At 34.4% G+C, this 17452-nt stretch overlaps 2 protein-coding genes across 25 annotated transcripts in view; both read right to left on the minus strand.

Annotated features, from left to right (window-relative positions):
• Positions 1–17452, minus strand: part of LOC132604339 (TMV resistance protein N-like) — a 76909-nt gene that overhangs the window by 58374 nt on the left and 1083 nt on the right. For all 22 annotated transcript variants that reach the window (XM_060317818.1, XM_060317813.1, XM_060317814.1 and 19 more), the window contains exons 2-3: positions 16228–17293; positions 15825–16103 (exon numbers count right to left, since the gene is read on the minus strand). In XM_060317818.1, coding sequence (XP_060173801.1) covers positions 15825–16103; positions 16228–17293 — 1345 coding nt within the window. The remainder of the gene's footprint in view (positions 1–15824; positions 16104–16227; positions 17294–17452) is intronic.
• LOC132604342 (TMV resistance protein N-like) lies at positions 4485–15810 on the minus strand. Of its 3 annotated transcripts, XM_060317823.1 has the most exons (13): positions 12740–15810; positions 12409–12615; positions 12177–12314; positions 11876–12082; positions 10541–11479; positions 9624–10460; positions 9519–9546; positions 8474–8933; positions 6822–8296; positions 6135–6211; positions 5979–6048; positions 5818–5898; positions 4485–5104 (listed from the first exon to the last, which is right to left on the minus strand). In XM_060317823.1, exons 2-6 carry the CDS (start codon positions 12463–12465, stop codon positions 9693–9695), a joined length of 2109 nt encoding a protein of 702 aa, XP_060173806.1. In that variant the 5' UTR covers positions 12466–12615; positions 12740–15810; the 3' UTR covers positions 4485–5104; positions 5818–5898; positions 5979–6048; positions 6135–6211; positions 6822–8296; positions 8474–8933; positions 9519–9546; positions 9624–9692. The 3 variants fall into 3 exon arrangements, with proteins under 3 accessions (XP_060173806.1, XP_060173805.1, XP_060173807.1); XM_060317822.1 differs by lacking the exon at positions 12740–15810 and having other exon boundaries at positions 12409–12711; XM_060317824.1 differs by lacking the exons at positions 12177–12314; positions 12409–12615; positions 12740–15810 and adding an exon at positions 11575–11780 and having other exon boundaries at positions 11876–12014.

Raw genomic sequence — 17452 nt, forward strand, 5'->3', positions numbered from 1 at the left:
TTGTGCAATCAACTACATGATTTCTCTTTAATGTTCCATTTTAATTCTTTTTGGACACATAATAAGATCCAGATGTTGTCTCTGTCAGTTCAGATTGAGATAGAACAAGACTTACAACAAAAGGAAAAATCTTTCTCCCACTTACAAAGCAAAATATTTCTCTCTTTTCCCACCGTCGCTCAAGGTAAATCTGCTCTTTCATGTTTTTGAAGTTCTTATTCATGTTTGATTGGTGTTTCATAGTATTTATGTGATTCTACTATTGTTCCGACCAAATTTAATATTTCCGGCCTCAATCTAAAGTGAGAACCAAAATTTCTTGCTTGATTGTAGTTAATTGTACCAAACAAATTTGCATGTTTTGGTGATTTTGTTGCCCGTTTGGTGAGATTTATTAATCTTGAATGTGATCAGTAAAGAAAAAGGTTGATGCCTGCGGGCAATGACCTTTATGAATTTTCGTTTGCCAGCAAAAGTCTTTATAAGGAATTATCAGCGGTCACCTCATTGAATGCTTCGAGTGAAGGGACATCCCAAAACAAAAATGTACTAAAGAGGACCTAAGAAAAACTTATTTCTTTCTCGTGATCAGGTCCGCTACAAGATTTGGTTTCATTTTCCCTCTGTTACTGATCTTCTTACTTTTCCATGATTGGATTATGACGGAAAGTTTGAAATTTTATGTGTTAGAAGGTAAGATTTGAGATCAATTGGTCGATTTTCTATTAATTTAATGTGACCATTCTATTTTCATTCAGCTATGGAGTTTTTTAGTTTTTGTTCCAGATCATTTGAACATTTCCAAGTGACGTTTTTCACTTGAGGCTTGAAATTTTTTATTCTGGGATTTGGTGAAGAAAATTATCATTTGGGTAGAATTTTGTTGCGTTAATTTTCTGGAAAATGGTGATCAATTTGATTCAAATTCAAAGAAAATTTTGCTTTGATCCGAGAAATCCTCGAGAATATCCTTACATTGCTATGGATGTGGAGTTGTTAACTACTCAATGACTAATCACCCTCTATGTTCACGTCCCTCCAAGTCTAATCGTCCCTTCCAGGACATTCATTCTAACTTTCCCATTTTCCAAAGGTAGAAAGAAAAGGTCATAAGCTCTCTTTCGAGAGACATCCATTCTCCAACTCTGAAATTCAGTTGCACAGTATCTTATGTGTGGTAGGATGTTTTAAGTTGTGGTGTCATTCCTTGTATTGATGTTCCTGATTTAGTTCACATTGTTTTCCTTAAATCAAAGATGGACCTACGTGATACGTGGTAAGCTGCGGTTGATAAGCTTTTTCAGTCGAACAAGTATGCTCTTTCTGTTTGTTGCAAGACTAATACTACTGGAATTCTGAGTTATCTTCTACAATCTTCCTCTGTTGTTACTCTATCTTATGTTGTTTATAGACAGAGCAGTAAGCTGAATACTTGATAAACATTGTCATGTATTATGTACTATGGACCAAAAAATATGCTCTGGTCTAAGCATTTTGTATGAATTATGTTACTTATTGTCATTTTGTTGTCAGTTCTGGTGGCATTATCTGCCAAGAAAAATTGGAAGTAGTTGTTGAGTGTTGCAGCATTTTGTGGTTAGTGTAACAAAATACCCATAAATCATAAGGACCACTTGTATCATTTTCTTCTTTAGACTATCAGTGTTTGAGTTATTTGAGCAATTTATTGGTATTAATTATTCATAAGTCTCCAAATTTATTGGTTGAGGATCTTGACAAGGGAAAATTGGACTGCTGTTATTACCTCATTGCAGCACTAGAGATTCTGAATGTGGAATATTATCTTGCATGTAAGAAAGTAACAGTGAAGAGGAACTACATCACAATTGATACCCAACTTAATCGTGCAAAAAAAAAATACGATATGCTTATTTTCACGCCTATGAATATGTTTGAAAAGATGCCCTAGGTAGATGATGGTGGTTCTTTCAATGTCATTACGAGCTATTCGGACATCCATTTGTAGATTAAATTTTACAGGTAAGATATTGAAATGACAAAATGCATTTACTGTGGATTCTGCCAAGAAGTCTGCCCTGTTGATGCAATTGTTGAAGGGCCAAACTTTGAATTTGCAACCGAAACTCATAAGGTTTGTTGCAGTAAATACATTCACTATGCATCAGAGCAAATGTTTGAGATAAATAAATAATGTAAAAAAACTCAAAGCATGGAAATGTGGATGATAACCACATGGCTTGACTAACGTATTGCTTAATCCACTAGGAATTTCTTTACGACAAGGAGAAGCTTCTTGAGAATGGTGATCGGTATGGAACACTTAGATTGCATAGATTTTGTGATCTGAAAACCTTTACCCTGTGTACTTTTGGTTAATTTTGAGTAGAGAATCTTGAGATACAATGAAACTTTCTAGCTTCAATAGAATCCAGGGATCTGTTGAAGGTTGTTCTCTTTTTGTTTCTTTCCTGTTGTCTTTCTATTATTAAGATGACTCCTATTTGATATAGTAACAGATTGTTGAAAAACTGAAAATATGGAGCAGCATCTTATTATATTTGATGAAGGTTGATTCTACTGTTTTATGTATTCTAGGATGACAAGATGACATTTTATGAAGTTTAGTTTTTGTCAATAAAGTTGCTTCATCGGCGAAATAACATGGTGTCTCTATTAGTTTTACAGAATTGGTGTTTATTCATTGATTCCTGAGTTTATAGCTTCTAAAGTAGTTATGAGGCACAATAATCAAGTTTTACACCTTCTACTACCTCTTTTCGGTCAAATGAAAAACTGCAACTAAGACAAATTGTAAAGTGACAGTTGGAAGTAGGCCTGTGCATGAATCGGTTCGGTTCGGTTTTGGCCATCATCGAGTTGAAATTTCGAATTTTGACTTTCTAAAATTCTCACCCAAACTCGATCCATTCTAGGTTCAATTCGATTCGTTTTTTTTTATTATTTTGGTTCGGTTATACAAATCGATTTGTTCGGTTTATTCGAAATTTAAACAAGTAACTATTTCATTTCAGTTTTAGGGTAAACATAACAAAAAATAGTGAGATCCTAAATTTGCAACCTTATAACAAAAAAAAAAACCATAAACTTGCAAGCATAATAGCATATAAATAGCAAAACAAGAGCTTGACAACTTGTGCAAGCATACAAATCCGACAACACTACATTACATATACCAAATTAGTCATATTAGTCACTAGTGGCATATAAATTCGGTTTGTTCGGATCGGTTCGGTTGATAATTGAAGCCAACCGTATCCGAACCGTTAAACCGTAATATTTTACAATTGCATGTGTAAATCGAAATCGAATTGTATTATCCAAATTGAGTTATCCGAATTGTTTCGAATCGGTTTGGAAATTCGGATTGAACCGATTTGTGCACAGGCCTAGTTGGAAGTAGGGGCAAAACTAGGTAGGTTCCAGGGGGTTCAGCCCTCGGTGCAAAAATTACGTTGTATATTCAACGTTAACTTTAAAATTATTCTCTTATGTATATATAGTAATGTTAAACCCCCTTGGCTTGTTTATGTATTTATTCTTTCATATTTTTGAACCTCCTAAATGAATATCTTGGCTCCGCCACTAGTTGGAAGATCATATTATTTCTGCTTCTGTTGGCTGGTTTGGTTCAGAGAATACTTTTAATTTCTTCTCAAATTAGGGGTCAGGTCCCGCTTATTAAACTCTCTATTAATCTTAATATTTTAGGAAGTCTTTACATGATGAAATTTTTGAGAACGAGTATAGTGTATGCCGCAAAATAGAGTATTCTAGTACTTTTCCTGTTCACAAAAATAGAAAAAGATGCTTGATGTCATAAAAAATAAATCAACATTGAGAACGCAATTATATCAAGGCTCAAATGTTACAATCCAAAAATTTGCAGACTTCTGCAGTTTTTCATTAGAAGTTATACATACAAAGTCAAATTTTATTATTTAGAATGTCCTCAAGTAATAATCTTAATTTTTTTTTTCATCATTTTTAATATTCAAATTCTTAAGTAATGAGATCATTTATGACCGCGCGAAAGCGCGAGCAGATTACCTAAGGTACATATATATATTCAGTGCAACAACAAAAGGAGATTTGGAGAGTCGAAAAATATTGTTTAAGACATAGGGTGTGTTCGATCGCACCAGTAAAAAAAAGTGTAAATTTACGGGGGTTAAAATTACAAATTACGGTCATGTGTGCCGCAATCAATTTGTGGGGCTTTTCAGAGAAGGACTGCAATCATTTCTGGCCGTTACATAGCGGGGGTTTTACCTTCACAGTTTTTCAAAGGAAAACTTTGATATTTCAATTTGCAGGGGTTATAACCTCCACAGTTTTTGATAATTTATTTGTTTTTTATTTTGTGATATAAGCTCCATTAACTTTTTTGCTCTTTTCATAGATCAAATTACAACTCAAAGTTAATAAATTACATGCACATTCATATATTAGTATAAAAATAGATTATAAAACAAACCAAAAAGTTTATTAAACCACAAAAATGTTAACATAAATAATCTACAACTCGTTATTTTGATTGTACACGTTCTTGCAACAACAAATAATAAAAGACAAAAATAAATTCTTTAAAAAAAAAAAGGGCAGCCCGGTGCACTAAGCTCCCGCTATGCGCGGGGTCCGTGGAAGAGCCGAACCACAATGATCTATTGTATGCAGTCTTACCTTGCATTTCTGCAAGAGGTTGTTTTCACGGCTCGAACCCGTGACCTTCCTGAATCACATGACAGCAAAAATAAATTCTAATGTATCTAAAATCGGACAAGTTCTAAAATAAGGAGCGAGATTTAACAGATGACCAACTCAACGAGATTGAACAGATGGCCAACTACTTAGCGACTTGTAAGCTTATCTGTAACTCTACATATCGACGACGAGATTGACTTTGTAAGCTTATCTATAACTCTAAGTATCAGCAACGAGATTGACTTTGTGAGGGAGCATGTCTCCAGGCATGTGCTCAGTCTTCTTCTTATCAAAAGCACATGTAATTAGAAGTTCAGAGCTTCTTTGAAGGCCAATAGGGTCCTCTGAAGTCTCAAGGCTTTCGTAACTTGTATTCGCCATAGTTCCATAATTGGTAGGGCTGTGCATATAACCAGCAAATGAAAAATGTGAGGAATCATAGGTCAAATATAGGCAAAACTCCAGTTAAAATGCATTAAATTAGTAGGCAAATGAAAGATTCCACACAAGTCTCACTAGTCTGGCCTATATTTGAAATGGGCGAGCTTCTAAACAAATAGATTATTAGTACTAATTCCTTTTCTAGCAAATGAACTCAAAGTTCAATTCAGAATTAAATGCAATACTGGAATAGACTTAAGAGACTTATGAACCTGAGCATGCCTTTTTTATTAAAATGTCGAGAGTAATGAGAATACAGAGCGTTCCTAACTCCAGAAATTGAAACTTAAGACATGCTTCTAATGAGTAAAACATTCAAAAGTTAATTCCTTCATCACACAACCATTTTGGAAAACTTTTGGGTTTTATCACCTAAAGAAGTTAGGCCATATAAACAATACATGGATGTGAATTTATCACAAGAGAAAGGTCATCAGAAAACTATGATGTAAAACTGAAAATTCAAATGCTAAGCACCAAATTGACATTGCAGCAACAGACTCAAAGCCATGTAAGTGTTGTACAAGTTTAGTGAACGTTTGTTCTAGAGCTTGGTACTGCCCACACCATGGTGCATAGATCTAATACAAAGGCGTTGAATTGCATACAAAAGTTTTGATCCCGCAGTTGATTACAAAAACCAATGGAAAAAAATTCATTTCTTGAACATACCTCAAGAAGCACGTCTTTTGACTCATTTAGAACGATTTCATCAAAATTGTTCCCAGCCACAACTTTCACATTCATATCATTCTGTGATGATTGCAGACACAGAGTTGAATCAGAACATTATGATGAGCTAAATTAAAGGTCAGAAGGAAATTGCAGCTTACTGTCTCAGGAATTGGATCTGATTTATAGAAAGGGTTTAAGCGTGCTTTCCAAAAAATTCTCTCCAAATGCCTGAGGAATAAAAGACAATAAACAATTTATTCCAGAACTTCCCAACCAAAATTGGATGCACCTAACAACCGTTTGTAACAATCTACCTTTAATTTCATCGAGTGTAATGTCCCCGTCAAATCTAAATTTCTTCCTGATCATCTTCGTCTATATATCCAATAACCTACACGAATTAAATCAAGAATCAAGATAAAATTACACATTCAGTAACCAAGGTTTTCAAAAATCTTATAGTGCCCATCATAATGTGGAATAAGTGTAACATGTGGAGCATCTCCAGTGACCCCAAGATAATCTGATACTGGTCTTCCAACTTCATCGTCGTCCATATTTACAAAAACGAAGTTATGCTTCATTTGACCATGGCAAAGAGTCCGCATTGTTGGATAATTGATAGTCCCAAAAAGTAAAGTGATAAAAGATTTGGATATTTGGGAGTAAACTGTGTGATGGATGGGATAGTAATCACTAATCAGGTCCGGTTACATAATTTACTTGATAATTGCAAACTAATGAACAGAGGCAAAACACAAACTTTAAACCAAAGCCTTAGAATTCATGATCTCGAGCCTTGATCAACCTTACTCCAATATCAATTGTTATAAACTAATTAGGAGGGTTCAACCTAAAAGACTTACATATTAGGTGATAACGCCCATTCAGTCTATGAAACCCTTTTGGAATCGATTCTAACAGTATTTCTCTATCGAACTATATGTATTAAAGCAACGATGCTGTTGTCATACGTTTGAGACCGAATAAAGCTTCATTACCTTTCCCTTGAAAAGTTTTGCAGCATCTCGAAATGTCGGAACAACTTATCCGTATCATTTGCTGTGGCGAGAAAGCAAAACCTGCAAAGAGTATAGGGGACAATCAATACATTATTAACCATATTACTAGACAAGGAATATGGGCGTCAAACAAAAGTCATAATAGTTAAACAAATGATCTAATCTTTTCTGAATTGACCATCTGAATGGCATAATGAAAAAGATAAGAAGGATGTCTCCCTGTTGAGACAAGATTCGATTCTAGTATCTAAAAATAGAGATAAAAGGATTAGCTAACCATAATGCACCACTTTCTCTACTGAAGGAATCAAATATATTTGTTGTGCCTATTATCTTCATTCCATCACATTAAAGATATAAAATGAAAAGCTACAACAAGGAGGGAAAACAATTTCAGAACCTGGAAGACATGGTCTGCTGCATACAATCCAAGGTTAAGAAGTAGAATCCAGAATATCCCATTGGCACGCTTCTATGGCTTCTTCCTTTCAGGCTTCAGAATTTCCAGATGTGAAGTCATATCTAATAAAGGTGTCATTTAACAGCTTAGTATGTTTCCTTAGTCATATTCTTCAGACATGTTATATTAAATATAACAACTAATCAAACAGGAAACATACATGAGCAACAAGAAAAAAAATTGAGTACTAAACCTGGCAAATGATACACAAGCTAGCTATACAATTGAAGAGCTTAAATCATATTAAAAATTTCTAAGAATGTTTGAAGTAGCTGGATATCATTTTCCAGCTAATACTTGACCGAGTAATAAGCTTTTAGGTTTGAAAATAAATTGTATCTCGATTTAATCCTATATCCTTTCCAGTTTCCAGTATGTTCGTTACATTTTCACTTGTTTATGGATTTGTTAACATGTTTCTATTTTATTCATCACTTTTCTCCACTGATTTCATCACTTTCTTAAGGGTGAGAGGCATAGAGAAACCCCAAATGCATAGAGAAACCCCAAATACACTGAAAAATCCCAAATCAGCAGAGAAAATTCAAATTCAAGCAAGATGAAAGAAATACCAAAAAACTCAAGGGCGGAGGAAAATCGCAATCAAGCCAATAGCAAACCAAAACAGTAGGCAACAACAGCACCTCAACAAAAAGCTCAACCAAACCAAATACCATGGAGCAGCCAATTTATCCGTTGCAATGTTATGCTCAGCAGACGCCCGTGAACTAGAAGTGCATGATGGCTCTAGTTTCTCAAATACCATGGAGCAGCCAATTTCAGTTGTTACTACATTATAGTTTCGCAGCACGGGAAAGAGTTTGGGACTTTGCAGCCGGACAAGCAACAGTACTTAAAGGTTAAAATTCATTTCCAAATTACTATGAATAAATTTCATTTTGACTTTGGAAATTCTGATGTGGAAACCAGTTGCTTCAAGATACCTTTGTAGTAGGACAAACAACGGTACTTGGACCATAAATGGATTGCCCATCTGCAGCAGCATAAAATTATATCATGTGATCAAGTATACTCGGGAAACATAGCACAAACCTAAAGATAAAACCATTTATTTGTCTATTATAGTATACGCGATCATTTAAAAAAAATTCCAGAGTCCATACTTAAAATCCAAGGGAAAAAATTAAAATAACCAGAATTGCCCTGTTACCTGAGAATGATATCAACAGGTACCTTGCATTTAGCTATACTGAAAGAGACATTGAAGAGACCTAAAGCAACCAAAAAAAAATGAAGAACAATCACAGCAATATCAGGCACCTTTCTCGATAAAATGGTAAATAGAAAATAAATTAATGGAGTAATCAGACTTGCAATTAGAAAGATGATTCCCTTCCACTCTAGTCTCAAGGAAACAAGATCTTTCTTGCAAAGCTCCACGCTCTTGGCTTTGATGTTGAGTAATTGCTCCCTCATTACATATTCTTTGTTTTGAATATCTGATTGGATAGATGCTTCCTACACAGTGGCGGATCCAGGATTTTAAGGTCCTGGGCGCTTGACTTATAGTGACGAATGGTGGTCGTCAAAAAGGCAAATCGGCAAATCGGCAAAAAAGGAACACTATTGTGTTCTACCTTAGGACAGTGAAATCTAAGGAGCGTTGAGACCTACGACAAACCCACATATAAAAAGGGGGTTCAACTGAATCCGTTTCGTCAAAAAACAATTTAGATAATTTTTTATTTTTTGACAATTAAAAAAATAATTTAGTTCGTAACTCATTCTTTTGGTTGTTTTCTGTTTGTAAATGACATTTTTTTTTAATCTATAAACATGAAAATATTTAAATATCGTTAAATGTTTTAAAAATGATTATTTGAAGTAGACTAATTAGAAATGGGAATTTTTTTAAAAGTAAGAAAAACAGTGGGAAAAGAGAAAGGAAAGCCAGCTGATAAAAAAACAAAAAAGAAGAAGAAGAAAACGAGAGAAATAAGTCAGAAATAAGAAACAGCAAAGCTAAAGAATAAATACTTTAGAACCAACAGAGTCTCATAAAAAAGGAAATGCTCTAATAGAGGATCGATCCCAAATCTTATGCACGGAACAACTTTGGCTTTCACTTCATCACCAAAGCACCCACCATCAATTTTGTGCAATGGGTGCTTAGCAATTCTATATGTCAAGTTTTCTACAGTTTTATATAAATACATATAGCCCGAGACAAGGTCAATGGGTGCTCGAGCACTCACCATGCTCTACGTGGGTCCGCTCTTGTTCCTACATCAAAGAAACATGAAATTACTGGTAAAAATACAAATGAACATAAGAATTCTCAAGATATTGTCAAGGCTAACCTCGATTTTCTCCTTTCAGTGACAAATTTTTGCTAGCAAAGGAAGAGGTTTCTCAAGATCCAATCAAAATCATGCGTGCTTGTTGGTGAAATGAGGGCAGCTAGTCTCATCTGTCCCTGCTATCTTTCTCTTTTTGTGTCTATTTCTATTTCTTTTTCTCTTTCTCTTTCTTGAAGCATCGCCCATTTTCCTTGATGGGCTATCACAAACTCTAGTCAGCTCAACATTTTGAGATTCATGTTCCTTTTGAACTGCCATTGCTGCTTGATCCACCTCTACATCCTTAGTCTCATTGCCCAAGTGTAATCCCCTGTCTGTTGCAATGTTATGCTCAGTAGACGCTTGTAAATGTCCAAAAGTGAGTGATGGCTTTGGTTGCTCAAGTTCCATAGAGCAGCAAATTTCAGTTGCCACTGCAGTATCATTATTCTCATACTCCAGGTGAATTCCCCAATCCTGCTGTCCGTTACATGAATATACCTCAAACAGGCAGTAATCATTTGGGTTCTTCCCTTCTTTATTGTCAGAAGCGTGCCACAATGTTTCAAATGGTATGTAGATGAAATACGTAGCAGACTTGAGCCAAAATTTGGAGGGGTCATACAGCAAGGAATGTTTTCTTCCAGGGTCAGATTTGCAGACCAATGTAGTTGTTAATATCACATCCCATTCATCAGGAAAACCACATATAGAAAAACCCTTGAATTTATCGTTATACCAAGATGGGCTCAAATCAATACAGATCACATCTTGATTTATAAACTGATAATTGAACAACTCTAGAATTCTCACTTTGGGAAAACAAATGAGAAAATAATCCCTTTGGTGGTAGTCACACTGCAACATAAATCATTATTAATAAAAATCGATTCGACAAGAATATTCAACATTCATATATGTGAGGGAGAGATAAAAACCTGGATGCATGTCCTAATTAAATGCTGTAGTGACTTCAACACATTAACTTGTTCACTTGAGACAGTTCCGCATTCAGATTTTTCATGACCACACCATGATATTGAGAGAAAACGCAACTTAAGATACTTAATTACTAGATCTCTGATGCTCTTCAAGGCTAAATGATAATCTGCACATAGCTTCTCCAAATTTGGCGGTAGCTCTTCTGGCAATTCATTAAGATTCTGACAGAATTGAACGTCCAAGGTTTCAAGCCCTAAGAGTTCATTGATGCTTTTGGGTAACCAAGAAATATTGCTTCCCCTAACAACCAAACTTTTCAAAGATTGTAAAGATCCTAAATCCTCAGGAAGTCCACCCAAAATATTGAGATTACTAAGTTTGCCAAGCTTGGTGATGGACGGAGGTGGTTGGGAGATTGCAGTTTCTATTGCATCAAGTATCTCTAACTCTTGCAGATCACCAATGTTTTCTGAAAGCTTCTCAAGTTTTTTGCAGCCGCGGAGAACAAGATTCTTAAGCTTCTTCAAATTACAAAGGTTGTTTGGTAGACTTAAAAGATCTTCACAACCTTCCAGATAGAGCTCAGTGAGGCCGCTCAGATTCCCAATGGATGAAGGCAGTTTTCTTATCCCAGTAGATTTTATGATTAGTCTTGTTAAGCGTCGCATATCTCCACAGATTTCTGGAAATTCTTCTAAACCTGTGCATTTATTAAGAGATTCCATGGTAACAAATTTTGGAAGCTTCTTAAGTTTTGCACAACCCGATAAATTCAAAGCAGTAAGCATTTTGCAATGTCCAAGAGAGGGATGAACCTCTTTCAAATTCTCACACCCTAAAGATAGTATCTCCAAGATTGGCATATCACCAAAATTAGGGGTTTCTGTTAACCCACCGCACCCGCTTAGATTCAAATGCTTCAAATTGCTTAATCCCTGTTTCCATAAGAATACAAAATATAAAACATAATGTTTCAATGAAATATGCAATTCTATTTTATGTGTAAAAAATAAAGAGAAGTGAAACCCACCAATTCTGGAAGCTTCTTAAGTTTGTCACAATAACTCAAATCCAATAGTGTAAGCATTCTGCAATGTCCAAGGAGGGATGGACCTCTTCCAAATTCATACATCTATATAAATCTAGTGTCTCCAAGTTTGGCATATCACCAAAATTAGGGGTTTCTGTTAACCTACGGCACCCGCTTAGACCCAATTGCCTCAAGTTGCTCAATTTCTATTTTTATGAAAAAACAAAATATAAAACATATTGTTTCTATGAAATAAGCAATTCTATTTTCTGTGTAAAAAATAAAGAGAAGAGAACCCCACCAATTCTGGAAGCTTCTTAAGTTTGTCACAATGACTCAAATCCAATTGTGTAAGCATTCTGCAATGTCCAAGAGAGGGATGGACCTCTTCCAAATTCATACATCCACGTAAATGTACTATCTCCAAGTTTGGCATATCACCAAAATTAGGGGTTTCTGTTAGCCTATGGCACCCGCTTAGTTCCAATTGCCACAAGTTGCTCAATTTCTATTTTTATGAAAAAACAAAATATAAAACATATTATCTCTATGAAATAAGAAATTCTATTTTCTGTGTAAAAAATAAAGATAAGAGAACCCACCAATTCTGGTAGCTTCTTAAGTTTATCACAATAACCCAAATTCAAATTAGTAAGCATTCTGCAATGTCCAAGAGAGGGATGAACCTCTTCCAAATTCTTACACCCAACTAGATACAAATCCTTCAAGTTGCCCAATTTCTGTTTCCATAAAAAACAAAATATAAAACATAATGTTTCTATGAAATAAGAAATTCTATTTTATGTGTAAATAAATAAGAGAAGAGAACCCCACCAATTCTGGAAGCTTCTTAAGTTTTCCACATTCACTCAAATTCAAATAAGTAAGCATTCTGCAATGTCCAAGAGAGGGAGGGACATCTTCCAAATTCGTACAACCCCATAAATGTAGTGTCTCCAAGTTTGGCAAATCACCAAAATTAGGGGTTTCTGTTAACCCACCACACTCGCTTAGATTCAAATGCTTCAAGTTGCTCAATTTCTGCTTTAATTGAAAAAAACAATTTAGAACATAATGTTTGTATGATATACCAGATAGCTTAAGTATGTTGTGGGGAAGAAATAAAGAGAAGAGAAGATTGTGGAAAAGAGAAGAGAAGGCTTACCAAAAAAGTTTTCACAATGCTCACTGATGTGGAAAAGTTTCATTTGGAGCTAATGTGGAAAATAATGAAAATAATGAAAAGTTCCATATATATGTATTTCTTCTTTAAGCACCTCCACCCACGACCGGTAGGTCCTGGGTTCGAGTCACACTGGAGGGGAAGTGTGGAAACACTATAAATCCTCCTAAAATGGGAGGGGGAAAAAAAATGTATTTCTTCTTTTTTAATTTAACAATGAAAATAAAGTTTCGTCTGTAGCTAATGTGGAAAGTAATGAAAAGTTCTGTATATATATATATATATTTCTTCTCTTTTAATTTAATAATGAAAATAAAACCACTTTAATATCATATTTTCTTTTTAGATTTTACTTTTTAAAAATATTGAAAATTAAATATTTATAGGGCTTATGCCGTGAGGGAGTCTCCCAAGGCTTGCAAATTCTTTAGTAATCAGATATAATTTCACGGAATAAATTATACACAAAAGCAAGTTTATATTTTAGATGTTTTGGAAATACATATTATCTTAAAATCTAAATATATATTTCTGCTCTTTTAATTTGACAATGATAATACAATCTCTTTAATATCATACTTTATTTTTAAATTTTACTTTTTAAGATATTGAAAATTAAATGGAAAAGGACAAAAAATGCCCATAACCTATTGAATTTGGTTCGAAAATACTCTTCTTCCACCTGTTGGACCAATAATGCCCTCAAGGTTATCTTTTGGCTTAAAAATATCTCTAACCTATTGAATTGACTCAAAAATACCCTTCTTCCACATGTTGGATGAAAAATGCCCTTAATATAATTTTTTGGCTTAAAAATGCCCCTAAAACCAATGGTTGATTAATTATCAAAGAAAATCCAATTTCTGACCCACAATTTATCTATTGTTAATTCTTAAAGTAATTAGTCTTTATTCAATTCAATTTCTTGTGGAATCATCGAAAAATCCAATTCTGATTTGGGTTTTTTGTCGAAGCTAATGAATTTGGATAATATTGGTCTTTTAGCTAATGTCTGAAACATGGTAGAAAAGAAAGAAAGGAATTCACGTCATTAGTTGGCAGTGCTATAGTACAGCACTGTCCATTCATTAGATAGATGTAAACCAATAGTAGCTTCAAAAAAATTCTTACACAACATTAAATAGATGTAAAATACAGTGCCGCAGATACATTGACTATTCATTACGAGATATAAACGAATTAATATACATCACCTGTCGGGCTTACCATTTGCAGGTATTACATTAGTGTTTTTATAGAAAGGTATTTACATTAGTGTTAGGCGGACAAAAAGAAAGTAAATCCCGTCAAATGCTCTATCAAAGGAGCATATGAGCAGGTTGTCAAATTAATACAATGGATTCAAAAGTATCAAACCTCTTTTTTTTGAATATTTGCAATAGTATCAGTTGTTATGAGACTAATCTATATTCAGTACTTGAGGGTATTTTTGGTCCAATAGGTGGAAGGAGGGTATTCTTGAGCCAAATTCAATAAGTTAGGAGCATTTTTGGCCCTTTTCCGAAAATTAAATATTTATAGGGCTTACGTCGTGATGGAGTCCTCCGAAGCTTGCAAGTTCTTATTAGGTAGATATAATAGCAAGAAGTAAATTATACAATTATACTAACAATTTGCTCAGAATTATCATTTCATTATTTTGTAATAGGACTTCGCAACAAATTCCAGTTAATATCTAATTTTTTACAAATTTTGAAATCCAAAAATTAAAAATATTTCACATAAAAATTGTTTCTTTACTATTCTCTGTGATATTAGTTTGTGAATGTCAACTTAGTTCGATTCCCCCGACATATTTTGAAGGTTTAATTGGGAAAAGAAAATTGATTGAGAGAAAGGGAGAGATTATGATTTCGATAGGGCAAAAATGTCAATAACCTTGCATAATAAACAAATAGATTGACTATTTGGGAAGGACACTCCGTGCAAAAATTTGTAGTTCTAATTCCATTACACCCAAATATTTTGAAGATTTAATTGGGAAAAGAAATAAGCACGAGCTGCTGGAGAGATGATACGTTTACTTTTCAAGTGAGTGATTACTAAATTAATTTTTTTTTATGTTAATTGTGTATATCAAAGCACTTATTTTGTGTAGGATTTCGATCGTGGAGTGATTAATTCATGTGAATTAAACCTTGCAAACAAGAAAAAAAACTGGAATTTTGTTGTATTGGGTAGAAAGAGAGAGAGAAATAGTGCACAAGTATTCCAATTACCAGGTGGCTTTCCAAACAGACCCTTAGGAAAATGATACATTTACTAATGAAGTGAAAAAAAATGAGGTTTTATATGAAGTCATTTCTTTACTACCTTTTTTTGTTTATTACATAGGGATAGGGGTAGGGATAGAGGAAGGGGATTATAACGTGGGGATTTGAACCCTCACAACAAGGTGAAAGTCTACAACAGAGCTACTAAGATTCCTACTTTTTTTTCCCCAATAATTAATGCACAATTCGATCCCCTATTTTTGTTAAAATTAAAGTTATTTTCTAAATTATATTTTTTTTTTTTGCCATCCGGTGTCTGGTACCCATATTCGAGCCTGTCTAAATCCGGTTTCGCACAACGTACTACCTATTCATTTGAGTGGAACACAAAAGCAGTTCTTCTACAGTTTTAATAATTTGTCCAATATATTTTTTAGATTGCACAAAAAAAATCGCTACAAGTCACCTGCTTGATATCTAAAGTTTGAAATTCAAAATTTTAAAAATTAGAAATCATTTCACAAAAAAACAATTTATTTAATATTCTTTGCGATAAATAGCTTTGCTTTTTTAAGTTAATTCTAACTCTTTCTAATAAGATTAGTATTTGGAATATTAGATTGAAAGTAAGTGATTACCCAAATTGATAGGCTATATGAAATATTAGTAGTTTATAAGACCGCTGTACCATTTTGATGTTAGTTATGCCTATGGACAAAAATTATCTTCTTGTAGCATTTCCAATGTAAGGTAATTAATTTATGTTGATTCAACTAGGAAAAGGGAAAGAATAGAACTTAGGTATGTTGGGGAAAGAGGAAGCACAACCATACCTTCGATGTTGGCCAAAAAAGTTTGACAAGCTTACTACCAAGTAAAGAAAGCCCAACGAGATGTAATGGTTCAAAATACTCCGGCAACGAACTTGAAGGATAGCATTTCCAATCAACCCACCGCAAGCTAGTGGGGAGATAAGTGATAGTGCTACCATTCACATGACCATAATTAATATCATCAATTTTGAGCACCTGCAGCCTTTGCATCTTCTTGAATGCCTCATCTTTGAAATAGTGTGTCTCTAAGCTTCGCATGCCTTCAACTTTTTCTGCTTCCTATAAAGAATGAAACATATCTTTATTTGTTAAGGAATAAAAAGTGTGGGAAAATCTTGACAGAACAACCAATATTTTAAGAGCTTAAGAAATTTTATATTAATTACGTCAAAATATTGCTTACCAACTTTCCTTCAAAAAGGTCACGAACGTCCTCGGGGAGCCATATTCTGCTGTTAGTGTACTCTTCCCTTGCAATATTTTGACCCATTTCTCTTATCGTGTTATGCATCAGACTTCTATATCTATTGATGGATAATAGAGATTTTTCAACAAGGTTTTTTATTCCTTGCAAGTTGATATCACAACTCTCAAATACTCGTTTTACATAATCTATTGAATCATCACTGTACAAGCATGCAATATCCAGAAATATTCTCTTCTCCTCTTTATCTAGTCCATCAAAACTAATCCTAAGTTTTCCTAGAATATCCTTGTCAGGGATTTTCTTCAGTCTAGCAATTATCCTTCTCCATTCTTCTTCGTCTCGTTGATACAACGAAGAACCCAAAACTTCAAGAGCTAAAGGCAGCCCATCAGCATACTCCACCACTTGGCTAGAAAGCCCCCGAAAACCTTCCTTTGGAGATTCACTTCTGAAAGCATGTCTACGAAACAGTTCAACAGCTTCATGCTTAGGTAACAGCTGGACTTCATACCCCTCATCCATATGAGTGACTAACAAGCGTTGATATCTTGTTGTAATCAAGATTCTACTACCTTCACCAAACCACTCTCGCCCTCCAACTAAAGCTTCTAGTTCTTCTTTGCGATTTACATTGTCAAGAACGATAAAAACCTTCTTCTTGTGAAACATCCTTATCAAATTCTTTCCCTTATAGCTGCTTGTCACATTCAAGTCTTCATTGAAGAGTTCATACATGAGGGCATGTTGCAACCATCGTATTCCGTTATCCCTCAGTCCTTCTCCAACATCAAGAAAACAAGCACCTTCAAATTCACTACGGTATTTCTCAAAGATAACCGTTGCAATTTTAGTTTTCCCTATACCGCCCATTCCGCAAATCCCAACAAACCGAACATTGTCATTTGATTTCATGTCTAGTAATGATATTACTTTCTCAACCTGATCTTTCATACCAACTAAGCTTTCCGGAAAGGGTGGATTAACTTGAAGCAACTTCGGAAATATGTCATCGACTACCTTCTTAATGCAATCGACCTCATCCCTACAAATTACAATGAATGAAAGAGTCGCTGCATGTGTAAATCAAGTAGAAATTAATCATGAATTAAAACAAATGCTACAAGGTAGTTTAAGAAAATCTAGACATCTGAACAAAGGATGACTGCTCCATTTTTCACATGAGAAGTAAAAGGGTTCCCCT

The sequence above is a fragment of the Lycium barbarum genome, chromosome 7 (assembly GCF_019175385.1).
Source record: "Lycium barbarum isolate Lr01 chromosome 7, ASM1917538v2, whole genome shotgun sequence".
Lineage (NCBI taxonomy): Eukaryota > Viridiplantae > Streptophyta > Magnoliopsida > Solanales > Solanaceae > Lycium > Lycium barbarum.

Coding starts and splice junctions, on each gene's coding strand:
- LOC132604342 (XM_060317823.1), bottom strand. CDS start 12,465: ATGCTTACTTATTTGAATTTGAGTGAATGTGGAAAACTTAAGAAGCTT. Junction 12,315..12,408: donor TTAAGAAGCTTCCAGAATTG/GTGGGGTTCTCT, acceptor TTATGGAAACAG/AAATTGGGCAACTTGAAGGA. Junction 10,461..10,540: donor TAATTAGGACATGCATCCAG/GTTTTTATCTCT, acceptor TTTATGTTGCAG/TGTGACTACCACCAAAGGGA.